This window comes from Aedes aegypti, chromosome 3, assembly GCF_002204515.2.
Source record: "Aedes aegypti strain LVP_AGWG chromosome 3, AaegL5.0 Primary Assembly, whole genome shotgun sequence".
NCBI lineage: Eukaryota > Metazoa > Arthropoda > Insecta > Diptera > Culicidae > Aedes > Aedes aegypti.
In genome coordinates, this window is record NC_035109.1 from 172,723,531 (window position 1) to 172,739,490 (window position 15,960).

General features: G+C 39.1%; 1 protein-coding gene across 9 annotated transcripts in view; it reads left to right on the forward strand.

The window, feature by feature from the left end:
• The window catches only part of LOC5570887, a 299,528-nt gene that overhangs the window by 81,963 nt on the left and 201,605 nt on the right, over positions 1–15,960 (forward strand). For 2 of the 9 annotated variants that reach the window (XM_021852634.1, XM_021852633.1), the window contains exon 3: positions 12,342–13,927. The exons of the other annotated variants lie outside the window; for them this stretch is intronic. In XM_021852634.1, the coding sequence (XP_021708326.1) occupies positions 12,761–13,927 (1,167 nt within the window). In that variant the 5' untranslated portion in view covers positions 12,342–12,760. The remainder of the gene's footprint in view (positions 1–12,341; positions 13,928–15,960) is intronic. 9 annotated transcript variants of the gene reach the window in all.

Below are 15,960 nucleotides of genomic sequence, written 5' to 3' on the forward strand. Positions count from 1 at the left end.
AAGATACCATCCATCCATTTTGTCTAAGAAATTAACTGTATTCATAAAAGCAACTGATCTAAAAACAGATCCGCTGGGCGTTGATTGGTTAAGATATTTCGGTCCTTCAAAGCTCTCTCTTGGAAAGTATCTTGATCGGAGCTCTTTCTGAATAGAACAATTGAACATTGAAATTTTCTAGCTACTATATTTGCCAAATGTTTAAAGAGTCCCTAAACTTGGAACAACTTTCAATATTATCAAAAAAATCAATGCTAGAAAAATAGAACGTATTGGACAAAACTTCTGAGGTCTTCAAGTTCCAAATAAGGCTAAGATACCTCCTACCTTTTGTTAAAAAAGCATTTATGTAATCATAAAACATGGCCTGTTTAGTGTATAAAATTGATACCTAGCTTGGAACATAGTGAAAACGTCTTTGCAGTAAATCTGCAGAGAAAAAGGATCAACGATACCAATCCGAAGAAACTGAAACTGAAAAAAGGAAAGTGTTTCTTATCGGTCAAGATTAGTGAAATCGAAGCCTTCGCGAAATAAAGAATAGCAGGATTCGAGTTAAAATTCTTTAGCATTTCGCTGAGCTGAAAAAGGGTAGCTCCGGCAGCTACAATGGATGAGCTATCCGTGAAGACATGCTTTGACATTCGGTGAAAACTTTCTTTTTATTATTCTACTTTATAGCATTTGATGATGTTAGTTGTATTGTATGTAAAACCTTTCCTTGTTATTGCCATTGTACTACATCTCACACATTTATGGAAGCTGTTTTATGGAGATTTGAGGTAACTTTCAAACCCTATGCTACCAAATCTTTAGTGATTCAAGAAAACTTCATAGTATGTGAAAATTACGTGTCTCATTTAGAAATATTTTTAGCTGTTTCTAATTAATAGAGTTTTTCATTTTCCCGGGATTTGACTTCTCGGGAAACGGGACATAAAGTTGCCATTTCCCGGGAAATTCCTAGGAGAAATTCTCAAAAACGTGAAAATAAAGCAAATTGTATGGATTTATTTTTTTTAATTAAAAATAAATATGATTATTTCTCTTTTTGTGAGTAATTTATGCACGTTTCTCAAAACCACATCTGTAAGTTTTGTTTTAAACGCTTGGCTTCAATACAGTAAAAGTTTATAACATTAAGCGAAAATCCATATTGAGCTAATTCAAATCGCATGAAGTTCGAATTATATTTAGCTACATTGGAACAAACCTTTCAAGCACTAGAATAAAACCAACTAGAGTCTTATGTTGAAAATCCATGAAAACTTTATAAGCCTACTCAATAATATAAATATTTTTTAATGATATTTTGTTTTTCTTTATGTTTTTTCGCAACTACTTTAGCAATTTTTCCCGCTCAAATACCGGTTATACCATATTTAGATTCTACCCTATTAACCCGAATGCCTTCACTCCGAATTCCATCACCCCGAATGCTATTTCCCCGAATTTACAATTATCTTGATATGATGATATTGATGACATTTCCCATGATATTAGAATTCGGGGTAATGTCATTCGGGGTGATGGGTCGTTCGGCGTTTTGAAATTCGGGGTAATGGCGTTCGGGTTAATGGCATTCGGGGTAATGGGATCCGGGGTAATGGGGTAGAATCGTTCCTATCTGAAATTTCGGAAGAGACACGGAAAACAAAATGCATCCAAATTTTGAGTTTAAACTAATACCCGTTAGACAAAATCTCAAAAAGCGTAAAAAAATGTTTTTAGCACTTAAACCAACTAAAAACATTTAAAAATTAAGTAGACATGTGTTTTTGTCTTAATCTTAAGCGTTTGGTACTAAAATTGGAACAAAGCTTTAGGACCCATATTCTTGGGAATAATCCCTCAAAAAGTCCTTTATATTGTATAGCATACAATCTCTTTTGAAAAAAAAAACATATCTTCAAAAAAAAATCCATTTTATCTATAAATATTTGATTACGAAAAACAACAAATCAACATCGAAATAAAACTAGTGATCTAGTGAGGTCATTGCTTAGAATGAGGGTTCTGCGAGGGTTTTTGTTTGAAAATTGATGATCAATTCGTTTTTTTAATAGAACTACTCGGGAAGTACGGGAATCTTGGGAAACAGAAAATCATTTCCCGGGAAATAATTCCGGAATTTGAAACTCTATTAATTGAGAGACAACTTTTTGTAAGATATGACAGGTGATACTTGGGTAAATGTTGAAATTCTAATAGGACACGAAGCTCAGGCACAGATTTTATCCCAGCTGAGGGTTAACGCCAGGAAAAAGGCAAACATCTGATCTTACTATAATGAAATGTATCCATCATGTCATTATTAAACACATAAAACACACTTTCGATTCTACAGCAGTCCGTCCGAGAATATGAATCGATTCGCCTTACATCTCACGTCCATCAAGCACCTTGATGATCTAATTCAGTCATAATTCTGTGGAGCTCGTGTGTTAAGAGTCAATAGGCCCTCGCCAGTGCAATAATTAGACATTGTTTGTATAATTTCTACTCAAAGTTCCGACGACGACGCCGCAATATGTGGGGCACAATGGGGAACAATCACTCTCAGTCCTACGCCTAACACGGCTTCAGTGACATTCTAACGATCTCCGGTTTCCTTTCAGGAATTCAGCGCAGATAATTGTCCGATCATTATAAAGCTCTTGACGTTTCACTTAATGAGGTGCGTTTGTGTTGGTTGTAATATGATTGATAGCAATTATTAGAGCTGATGTATTAGATTCAAAAATGTTTGGCACTATGTATAAGTGTCTTTTAATTTTAATCACCCTGAGACATTGACTGCGACAGGCACCGTGACGTAACTTTTTTTGTTATCTGTATAGTCTTTATTGCCGTACTCCATATCTTACACGTGCTGATGATTCCTGAAAAGTTTTTCTCTTCATAGGGTGCTGCTACAGAATAGTTGTATCCCATGTCTCATTTTTAAGTTTTAAATAATCTTTAGGCAAATGATCAATGTTGAAGAATTTCTAGTTTGAGATTATTGAATGAAATCAATTTGATATTATTCTTTCTACACAAGATTTAGTTTACTTAAGTGCTGTTTTCTTCCTAGTTTAAGATGCAGTCGTATTTGACAGTTCTTGAGTTCATATACTCTTTTTGAAATATTTGAAATATTCGTAGCGGTAAACACTAAACGCTCAGTTATTTAGCTAGACCAAAATCATGATCATAGGTGCCCACTTGTCCCACTGTTCGCGGTTTTTTAAGGAAATTTTATCGGCTTTCCAAAGCATAAGATACTCTGTTCACTTAACTACTCAAGTAATCACTAGCCTGCAAATTCGCCTTCTTGGGCTTGTTGGGCTAGTTAACGGCTGATACAGGGCACGAAAGCTTTATAATAGCACGCAGAGCGAAATAAAAAGTTATTTGATTACTTGGGTAAATGGTTAACTATTTTAGTATATCATGTCCAAAAAAAGCAGCTAACCACAGTAAAGTTCAACATTTTTCCTCTCCGAAGTTTTCTAAACAGAATCAACCAAAGACATTATTTTGTTCCACCCCATAATGAAGAAACGGTAGCGGCCTGAAGACGTGGCGGTATTTGTCTGCTGCTATACTGAAAACTATTTTTTATTGCCACCCAACCCGTCATCATCGTTTTGCGTTTTGCCGGGGTTTGTTTGTATTCCTTATCGGCATCTCGTGAATGTTTTGCGGCGCGGCTTCGCTTTGCTGTTTATAATAGAATGCACGTTGCACATTTGTGTCCTCAGCTGTATGTGCTGCCTGCTTGCTTGCTTGCTGCATTAAGGCGCCCAAGGTCTGTAGCCTGACTGTAATTCACTATTACTATATGAATGTGAATTGCAGTTCTGTTCGGCCCGGACTGTCAGACGTTTCTTTATTCTGAGAGACTATTTGCATAGGCTTGCTTTCTGAGAAAAGCGTTATCAAATGTGGAGCCGGCTACATGTTGAAGTTACGTAGACTCGTGTTATTGGAGTCTATGGGGGTATATCATCCAGTGATAAAGAAATTGAGCACGTTTTGCAATCAGAAGGTCAAACACTGTAATGTTGAAAAGTTCTCGTTTTGAGATTTTCCGTTAACTAATTTGATTGTAATTGTTGGTGAAATGATTTCGGATATCTTAGAAGCAACTCGTCCGCGTTCCCGATCAAGATATCTCGAAGCTGTAAATATATTGAGGTTTATTTTTTGCTTACATTGAGTTCAATTTAACTTACATTTATTCTCCCTTTAGTTTGCCAACACTTCAATTCTACCAACAGCTCTACAAATAAATATTTCCGCTTTGCTTCTGTAATAATTTCAATTTTAGTTCAAATTCGGTAAATATAGTATAAAAAATCATGACATATTTCTTACGTAATAAACAATATTCTGCTAAATTGCATAAATCCACTGACTTGACAAATTACGTAATTATGACATTTCATGCCTGACAGATCATCTGATATTTTTGTGCCAGCAACATCCTCCCAACCGTGACGCCCGGAGTACTTTCTGGCGTCACTATCTGGAACTACATCCAGAACCGCAAGTTTGTTGACCGGTCTGCATTATACTCCATTGGGAGTTTCCACGTCTGCTCTTCGCACTATTCCATCTTTACCAGGGTATGTGATGATCACCCGCCCTCGTATCCATTCAATACGGTTATCCTAATCTGCAGTTATCACTAACATTCCTTCCTTAATCGGTGGATCTTCGAACCATTGGCTTCGTCTTGCAATAATTGGCAGATACACGATCCATCCATCCAAAATGTGTCTAACATTCGTTGGATTAAATTCCATTTCTCAGAGCTTTCTTAGCGTCCGCAGGAGACTTATCCGGGGGTACTCCGCTTGAATTCAACATCGAAAAAATGATTCAGTTTAAACGACTCTTGTTGTTCATCTTCTAGGGGGATAAATGTTAATGGTCGTGAGATAACCATGTGTTCAACTTCAGCCAAGAGCGTCATGAATTCTTCGTCGTCCAACTTTCACGCCGAAGGTAATGCACCCAATGCAGTCTTCACAGAGCGCACCATGCGCTCCCAACAGTCTCCCATATAGGGAGCTGCCGGAGGATTGAAGTGTTTACGTTCATAAACGCAGTGTTAATAGCTCGCAACTCGCTCCCTACTAGCACCGACGAAATTCGTCCCGTTGTCCGTATATATCTCCTGTGGTGCTCCTCTACGAGCGATGATCCGACGTATGGCCTTCTAGCATGAATCTGACGACAAACTGTAGGCTAGCTATGTATTATATCATATGTATTCCCCGGACAGTCAGACAAGTAAAAAGATCAACCCAATGTTTCACTGTACTGCGCCCGACTTTCACGTAGTGGGACCAAAATAATCGATACCTACAAACGTGAATGAACGTAGGAACGGCGTGATGCGGATCCTTGGAAGTGATCCCATCTTTGGAGCTATTGGCTTTATGAATACGGCACCATTGGCAACGACGAGAAGCCAAACGTACTTCAACCGGCAATATAGAAATTCTGCCGGACTTCATTTACGATGGTTTCGTTATTCGCATGTTGATATTTGCGGTGATACCAATCCAGTAGAAGTTTGGTGACCTGATGTTGCCTCGGCAGAGCAACAGAGTATCTATGTGTCGTAGCTGGCGTACTCAGTTGCTGCAATGTGGCTATCGAGCCGTATGAATCCATGAACATCCAGCAGCAATAGGACTACTTTTATCCAACGCCAACTACTGTCCTTGCTCGTTGTTCACGTTACGCTTCAATATAGCCAATTCTTCTGGATAATGTTTTGCCTGCGAAATTCGCCACAAGCTTTGCTCAGCTTTCTGTAGATCCTCACAGTTTAAAACTCCTGGTTGAAGACGAAGTGGTTTTCTTAACCGTTGCGTTGCAGCATAACGAAAATGATGTACGAATGCTATGCTTCGCAATAATCGCTCTTAATTGGAGAAAAGATCCACATCGACAACAGGAAGATCAATGAGATGGCTGCCCACATACGCTGGATGTACTTCTCCTGTTGTTTCATCCGATAATGCTAGCTGATTGCTCAGCCAATCACTCTCCTCTTCATACAAAAACGCTGGTTCATTCATCCATCTACTATCTGGCTTACAGTTCGGACTTTTTCCCCATTTCGTTGCCTCGTCTGCTACATTTGCCTTCGTGCCTAGCCATCGCCACTCTTCAACTTTTGACAAGTTCAAAATCTCGTTGAGGCGATTTTGTCGATTATGTCACGTGTCTGATCTTATGCAGGATATTACTGTACTTGAGTCGCTCCAAAAGCAAGTTAGCTTGATCCATATAGAATTACCTTATCCTGCACGCGAAGTAGGCGACAGCGGAATAAGCTTGTGCGCTTCCATCAACGAAAATGTGGAGCTCCATCGAATCGTAACACGCAGGATCGTAGCCTTGGAAATAGCAGAGTTGGATTTTCACGTTGTCCAATTCCTTCAGAACTAGTATCCACAATTTCCAACGTTCGAAAAGGTCTTCCGGAATTTGTTGATCCAACTCAGCTTGAGCTCTCCATACATCCTGAAGAAGTATTTTTCTTTGGATGACTAGGGAACCTACTAGCCCTAAGGGATCGATGCACTCCGATCTTGCTCTCTAATCACTTGGATTTATTCGGGTTCAAAACCACTCCAAGCGGCAAATTCCAAGTGCGGCGAATTTGGCCTTCTCTTCTTCTGTCACTACGTATATGTACCCTTTTGACTCATAGTCCGCCACCTGTTCACGCACACTGTCATACAGTTGTGGATTCTTCGCCAAACGACGTTCCGCCATTGGTCGACTATCAGGACACTCGAAGTTATCCGGTTTCCATAGCAAACCATTTTTTTTCCCGAATTTTCCATTTGTCTTTCGCACGGTCGTTTCTTGAAGAATTTGGTGAGAACGTTGATCTTCTGTCCCTTCAAGATTCGGCGCAACAGCGACCCTTGTGCTTTCCACCGAGAAAAACTCTTGGACGTAATTGTGAAGATCTAGCTCGGTTGATTCCGCGCAAATGTGCATTTGGCGATGTTTTAGTTGACTCTCTTCTCCGTGCAAATGTCCACAAACTACCCATCTGATACGTGTTTTCGCTGCGATGGGTTCTTGTTCCTTCCCTACACGTACTTAAGATGTTGTTAGGAGGTGAATATGATTGACTCCAATCAGCAGTTCAGGGTTGGCTCTGTCAAAGCTCTTTACCGGTAAACGCAGCAGATGTTTGTTGTGCTTTACCAATTCGGTATAATCTACTGTCTGCTCCAGAAGTCCCAGATTCTCCACGGTGTAGACTTCTGTCAACTGCAGCATCATATTACTCCCGAGTTCCGAGATACCCAGATTTGCGATTTTAGCTGTAGCAACCTTCTTATCGATTCCACCGGTCCACTGCATAGCATCTTACCGTGCATCCCTAGTTTGTCAGCTATCGCCTTTTCCAGAAGTATCGCCGACATCGTCAAGAGAAGCGAACGTGTTGATGGAACCGGTTTTCCCATAAATCGTTACTGGTAGTACCTTGGAAAAGGTCGAAGCAACAGGTTGTCGACGGATTGTGACGGTAGCGTTACTAGTTTGATTAGTTCTTGATATGACAAAGCCTATATAAGGGGTCATGCACAAATTACATCACACTCCAAGAGGGGGGAGAGGGTCAAGCCAAGTTGACAAGCCTTACAAAATTTTCGTAGGACTCATACAAAAAGTGTGACAAAGGGGGGGAGGGGTCGAAAAAGTTGAAATTTAGCGTGACATAATTTGTGCACCATCCCTAAGACCCCTGGTATCAGGTATCAGAAGGCCGGCTCCAAAGGCAAATTCCCCGCCAATTGAGAGATTTGTACCTATTTGAGCCTATTTCATTATCTACCGGATAAACTTAAGCTTCCATAATGAAGGGTGTTGTAGTATCAACGGAATCATCCAAATCACTTGGATTTTTAATGGACGGAGAATATCCATGGTATTTGATCGCAACCAATTCGATATAGAGTTCCAGTTTATTGACCGGAGATTCCTAAAATGTGAAGCCTGTGAATGTTCAAAGAAGATGTAGCGAAGGTTAGATAATGATTTCTCATCTGATATACATGCCAATTCGTCAACTCGTGACTGATTCTGTTTGAGCAAAGCGTTATGTCTAATACTTCTTCTCTAGTAGACACCATGGAGGTTGAGCGATTGTAGATCTGTACTACTTAAGTATTCCATCAGAATGGAGCTTCTCAAATCAATATCTGAGCTGCCCCAGATGATGTGATGAGTATTTGAATCACTGCCCACAATGAGCGGAAGGCCTTTTGTTACGCAGTATACGACCACTCGATTGAAATCATCCGTTGGGGATGGTTTATCACGTGGTAAATATACCGAACAATAGAAATATTTCATATTGAGGTCATCAACAGAAACATCAATTGTGACAGCACATAGATCTCTGGTTGTTAACTCAAAAATAAGTTATGCAACGATTGCTTTATTAACAAGCACGCATGCACGAGGCATGACACGCGAGTTCGTCATTTCATGTTTACTGAAAGTAGCAAAAGCTGGGTCCACAAGGTTACCTACTTAGAAGCTCCTCTTACGAAAGTAAGGTTCATAAACTAGCGCCGCTTGGGCTGCACAATTTTGCATGAGTCTAAAAAGATTGATCGTTGCTGTTCTTTTATTCTTCTTCTTTCTGGCGTTACGTCCCAACTGGGACAAAGCCTGCTTCTCAGATTAGTGTTCTTATGAGCACTTCCACAGTTATTAACTGAGAGCTTTCTTTGCCGATTGACCATTTTTGCATGTGTATATCGTGTGGCAAGTACGAAGATACTCTATGCCCTGGGAATCGAGAAAATTTCCTGTACGAAAAGATCCTCGGACCAGCGGGATTTGAACCCACGACCCTCAGCATGGTCATGCTGAATAGCTGCGCGTTTACCGCTACGGCTATCTGGGCCCCTTGGCTGTTCTTTTATGCTGAAGATTGATATGAGCTATCGTAGCCATTATTCAAAAAATAAGCTTTTTGCAATCTCAGCACGAGAAAGAGCAGCAACGAAAATACCAGATAAGTATCTATTGAAAGTCGCCAAAAGCACATAATACACTGTGAGTAACGCATAATGTGAATCCATATAGGTGATAATTTAAATTAAATAACAATCTATTAATAATCCCACCCTTAATAAGTCTCGGACTAGAGACTGAAATAGGGCAGCCGATTATCTCAGAGTAACACAAGGTCATCTGCAGTATTGCAGGGCACAATACTGTGGAGGGCGCCCTGGTACTCCACAAGCTCCGTTTACGGTACATACAAACACGACGAATCCCTTAACGAACAAAACGAAGAAACAATCATCCAAATGCGTTGACCCGTTCGTAAGCCATTTCGTGACATACAAACACCATTCCATTTTTATTTATATAGATATTCTAAAAGAATTTTCTATTCTCAATTCTCATATCGTGGTTCCTGCTGGGTTTTATTTAAGAAGGAAGTCTTTAAAGTTGTAATTTTTAAGACGACTAGTCACTACCAGTGCTGATTTCCCAAAGATATCATCTATGAAAAATTACAAAACGTTCTATAGCGATATCCATAAAAGGAGGATTTTTGATGGTGGGGAGGGATCATAGCTGCATGATCAGAATTCACCTTGGTAAGTGATGCGATTCATGCAACCTCAATTAAAGAAATACCTATCAGTACTCTAAAGACAACGTGAACATACGGTAGGTCAACACTTCCAGCGTCGAACCATTCAAAGGTTATTTTTATAATGATAAAAAATCAGGTAAAAGGGAAGGTATGGGGTTTTTAATGTTAATGTACAAGAGTTTATGTCGACACTTACAGTGACGAACTGATCATATTTTGTTGAATCAATTCATTTAAGTAGCATTCCCACCGTTGTCATGATAAAAATACGTTTTATACTTGACTGAGCAGATGTAAGCTACTATAATCAGCATGCTCATTTCACAAAAACAAAATATCACTCCGGCGACGCGAAAACCCGAAATCGATTACACTCAGAACGCATACAAACTAAAACGATAAAAAATTTCAGCGGCGACGCAAAAAACGATTTTTCTGCTTGAGCTTCAACAAAGCACTGCCCAGCAGAACGCGTGCAGAATAAACTGACTTTCCAAGTAACCAAATAGCACTTTAATTCGCCTTCCGTGCTAATAAAGGGCATGTCAGCACCGTAAAAGCCCTTATAAGCCCAAAAAGACGAATTAGCGGACTAGTGGTTACTTGGGTTTTTCAGCTTTTACAATTTTTTGAAGAAAATTTTTTGTGATCCCTGGGAATGAAGAATTTTCCATAGAAATTCCCATGAGATTTTTTACATATATTTCTTGAATAAATGAAAGTACCGTCTTTCAATTGATATGACGGACATGAATGTTGGATTTTTAAATAGTATTCATCCACCTAAACGTAAAATTTTCTATGAATCCTTAAAAGTGACTATTTATTATCGTCAATCAAAGTAGACTAAATGTTAACACTTCAATCTATATACAGGTCAGACTCGATTATCCGAGTATCGATTTTTTTCACTCCGGATAATCAAATCCTACGGATAATCGAATCACTAAGAAAAAAATTGAAATCTTCGATAAAAGAACTTAAATATTATCTATTTTTGTTGTTTGATTTCTATGATACGATGGCGTAGCCAGAAATTATTTCTAAGACCAGTAGTGGTCTTTACAAGACAAACAAATTTTTTGACCAACATACACAGAAAACCACTTTTTCAAACACCCCCTTCTTAAATACGTTCAAAATTGCAAACCATTCATATTGTATATTGCAATACCAAATTATCTCAGATTTATGCATAAAAATTGAAAAACACTAACATCCAAAAATATATTCCGGATAATCGAGTCTAAAACAACGGATAAGCCATTTTACGAGACGTTCGAATGACGTTTTCTGGCGGGCCGCTCATTGTTGTTGTTCAAAAAACTAGCATGATATCTGAATGTCACTTGTTACATTTGTGTTGGCGATGACGTCTCCGTCTCTTTTAGGGCATGTTTCTACACGGTTTACATGTTTTATATTACCTGTAGATGAAAAATATCTTCCCTTCCTGTTGATATCAATTTTACATGCGAAAATTAAAAACTTTGGTGCATTACCACCAGCGCCATTGTTGAATAAGGTCCTTCCAGTTGTAGCGCTAGAAGAAACGTAAATAAATCGGCCCGCCAGAAACTTTCAAAGCTGGTAAACAAACGGAAACCATATGATTCAAAACGTCTCATAAAATGGCTTATAGTCGAATCCCGGATAATCGAGTCCCCGGATAATCGAGTCTCCGGATAATCGAGTCCGACCTGTACTACTATATATTACAGAGTTTAGTTAAGTTACTACGCGACATTGTTAAGTCTATTGTTTCGCAATGTTGATTGTATAAACTCATCATTCGATTTAGAGGAGAAAATTTTGCATAATTAGTTCGACGGTTATTAATTGAAAACAAGTTACGATTCCTCAATTGCCGGGAAGGAGTATAAAAATTTAAACTGTTTAATAGGTTAGGAGAATCAATACGATGCGAAACAATATCGTTCACGAATGAAACCATAGCGAATTCGCGGCGCTTTTTCAATGTCTGAATATCAATGAGCATGTATCTTGATTCATAAGATGGAAGAAGGAAGGAAGTCCAGCCCAATTTACGAAGAGCATATAACAAACATTGCTTAAAAACATCTATTGACGAATTTCTGACAGAAATTCCTGGAGGAGATCATGAAGAAATTCTTTAAGATATTCCTAGAGTAATTATTGAAAAATCCTTGATGAAACTTTAGGGCGCATGCTAAGTTGGCTCCCTGTAAGATTTTTCGAAGGAATCCATAGAAGAATTTCTGGAGGATTTCCTAGACAAAATCTTAGGAAAATCCATACAAGAATGAAAACCCAACATCGGCGTTGGAGTGACGAAAATAACTCTTATCAATGTCTGTTAGGTTTTACTCTGAAAGACTAAACCAATAATCCCCGTAATCACATCAACATCACCAAAAGTACAATCAGAAACCAACCGCGGTGCATTTCCTTGTTTTAAATTTAGCCAACAATGACTGTCAGTTTTCCTCAAGCAGGAGATCATGACGCATGTTTCAAGAGTGCATACTTACCTACTGCCTACTTTTTACTCACCAACATGATTTGCATTAAAAACAACGCGTGAACTCATTGAAAACCAATAAGGAGCTGCTTGGGACGATATGATGGTTCGATATTTGTGTGCGCGGCGGTGATTCCCATTCTCGAAACCTCGTTTACTTTATTTAAATTTCCTCTTTTCTCCGCAACGCAGGTTCAAGAGTATCCAATGGTTGTGCAGAGCGTCAAAACAAAGCAACGGCTTCTTTATTTCCGACTTGCGGCAATTCCCGGTTACTCAATGTGCCTGACAACAAGACCTGCGCCTGGATGACGTTATATTATACTGCCCCCGAGCAGAAGCTGCATCGGATGTTCCACGTACGGATTGTCAGCTGATCGGAATTTATTCGTTACAATCTACGGAGGTCGCGCGATCAACGATCCTGAGTAACGGGACACGCGTCGTCGTGCCTTGAGCAGAAACCAATTGTGATATTCAAACAGAGCAACAACAAAGTACAAATTAATTAACCTTAATTAATCGCGGCTTCCAAGCGTGGTGCAGAGTATCTCATCGTGTGTGTAATTGGCCAACTCTAGTTAGACACGCTAAAACTAAACATTAATTAAATGGAAACTGCTAACCGACTGGTGATACTGGAAGAGCCAAAGCAGTTGCAACGTGTGAAATGTAAGGACGAAGGCAAAAAGAAGGTCAAGAAAAAAGTGGATTTCATCGACGACGAGGTCAAGGACGAAATGGCAGAGGAGGCTTCCGTACCGAAGAACGTTCCAGTCTCTCCAATTACGGATGATGACTTCGAACATATTATCGAAAAGTCAATGCAAGATTTGGAAACCATCAAGTCGGATTCTGATAGTGATTTTGGTGATGACCATGGTCTCCCAGTGAAGAAGCCGCCAACAAATCAAGCGAAGAAACAGCGAAAGAAGAACATTGCCTCCTCAAGTGATAGTAGTGTTAGCGATGTCGAAGAAGATGTGTACTCGTGGATGGAAACTTGTCAAAAATCTCCTCTTAGCCCAAGACGGGTTGAGTTCCCGCCATTGGTAGCCGTTCATCCCTCGGTGCTCCCATTTGCGGTGCGGCGTCGTTTGTCCGAATGTGTCGAAGAAGATGAAGAAGAAGACAAACACCACGGCAGCCATGCAGCCAAACATAGTGCAGATACACCAAGTATCGCTATCCCCAAGAATATCCCCTCTCCAACTAATGGAAAACTATCTCCCAAAATCGAAGAACCCACAGCAGTTCGGAAATCTCGTTTCATGGTCACCAAAGCAAGTGAACTTCCTCAACTTCGACCGGAGTCAATCAATCTGCGACCGCTGTCGGCTGCACAAAACTCTCAAACCATCCACTTTCCGTGCAGTCAGTTCAGTCCGGATCGCACATCGTTGAAAAGCATCTTCTCCCCGGAATCACCGTTTCCAAATCCTCATCTGGACAAACGATTTTTCGACACCTCTCTGGTCGAAATTCGACCAATAACCAGCAGTATTACATCTGCCACTGGTATCGGTGTCTCAACCCCTGAGGATAGCACTACCAGTACCACAAGCGCCGCCAGCAAAAATCCGATGCCATTCGAGCTGGACGAAGTCTGGGTCAAACGTTCGGACACTGAACCAACAACCTCACCAAAGAAGCCATCATCAGCTGGGAGCAGCGCACCAACGACGGTAACGTCCTCCAAATCAGCAACATTGCCGGCGGCGGTATTTTCGTCACCAACGTCGTCCGGCAAACAAAAGGCGAAGAAAGGCACCGCAAGCGTAAGTTGGGTTGGGGGTAGCAATTACTGTTAATTAACATGCAGCTTTCGGAAGAGATCATATCGTCTTCTTGCGAGAATGGCGATCCGTTAATTGGTGTTAATTGGAGCACGGAAGGTTTTCTTCTCTGTTCTAGTTTTAGCTGACTGGTTCGGCAAAAAAAAAAGAATGGGTTTGTCTGACAGGGTGACGATGGCAACACTCGGGCAGTGCATTCTAATTTAGGAATGCATACCTCCATTGACAATGCCATGCGAAATATTTGCATTTAAAAATGAACATCACAAGAGTCAGGCAAAATGAGCATTGTGCATATATGCAAAGGTATTCCACATTATAAGATTTCTGCAAACTTTTGAATAGATTAAAAAAAATCAAATTCCCTGGAAAACCTAACAGATTCATGGTAAAATTACTCAAAACTGTTTTTGGTAAGAAATTTGAGAACTGCTTGTCGAGATATTTGGACGCATTCCTTTGAAAATACTTGAAAAATGCTTTGAAAGAGTTTTGGAATGTAATTCATTTTTGGAAATGTCTTTCCCAGAAAGTATGGGCACGACTTTATCATACTGCCGTTCGGAAACTAGTGCAGGTAAAAATCTGATTTTCACACATTTTATTCTTGCACTTATCAAGAGCAGGTTGTGAATTTTGGGTATTTTTTTCGTTCCCTGTTTGTTGATGGTATTACATTTCTGGAAGCTCCTCTTATCAGTTTTGCACAAATCGCGTTATATTTGAGCGACTTTGTTGTACGAAAAATGTGCTAGGTCATAAAGTACGTACAATAAAAATCTTAAAAAAATATATTTATCGTTGCCGATACGATAAATGATCAGACTGCTACATATTTTATTGGAAATTATAAAGTTAGGAATAAGAAATTTGAAGAGAAACTAAAAATCCGGTTTCAGCTGTGGTCGATTTTTAAAAGGGTCAAAACCAAGCCCTTGTATATTCATTAAAACGTGAAATTTTTGTTGCCTATCCAAAAGTACAGATATTTGACATAAGTAAATTAGAAATGAATTGTTTTTATTTATATTGAAAATACCTGAAAAGCAATGATTTCGTGAAGTTATCTTATGTAGGGAGAAAAACCAGCGATTTTTTGGAATTCTACCATTTTGTCGAACGTTTTCTAGCAAAGCCGAATCGAATTTTAAACAAATATCTTGTAGAACATCTACAAAACAATGTACTTAAACTCATCACATCGAAAGATATTGATAAAAACATTTATTATTAGATAACTGCCGTAAATCGCAAGTCAGTCCGATCTGCATTTTTGTCAAAATTGAGTTGACATCAGTTTTCAACATATTTTCCAATGCTCTTTCAGCTACATCAATGAGATTATATGATTTGTTAGGAAAAATACCAAGTCGGATTATCCCATAATGAAAAGTAACCGCATATCAGTCCCACTATATATTTCCGCACCGTGTAACACAAAAACCGAAGCGCGTTTTGATCGCTTTTATATTTTTCTCGGGGAGATACCGTATTGAAAAGCAAATTGCGAAAGTGCTGTTAAGATTTGAAACATGTTCAAATCCTCTGGAATTTGTTAAATATTCGTATGGAAAACGATTTGGGAAACTTCAAAAGCCAATTCAAAATTCAATTTTCTAAAATCAAAAATTTCAATGTAAACGGTTATATTATCGAACAAAATTTCCATAGGCAGCATTTAAAATTCCCCAAAGAAAAATAAAAAAATATATAAAAAAAATATTTATTTGTTTGGTAAAATATTGTGATTTTCGTTATCAAAGTCGTGCCCATACTTTCTGGGACATATTTTACGCAAAATGGTTTTAAAGTCACCTTTTCCTTATTCTGCTTGTTGAATCCTAGTGAAACATTCTCTAAACGGTCCAAAGTAACCTTCAGAGATTATAATGCGACTATTCCACTGGTTCTTTAGAAATCGGTTTCACGAAAAATAGTTCCAGAAATTCTTCTTATATCTTTTTCTAGAGATTTCGTTTGGAACACTTTAAGGGACATCTCACGAAATTCCTCTA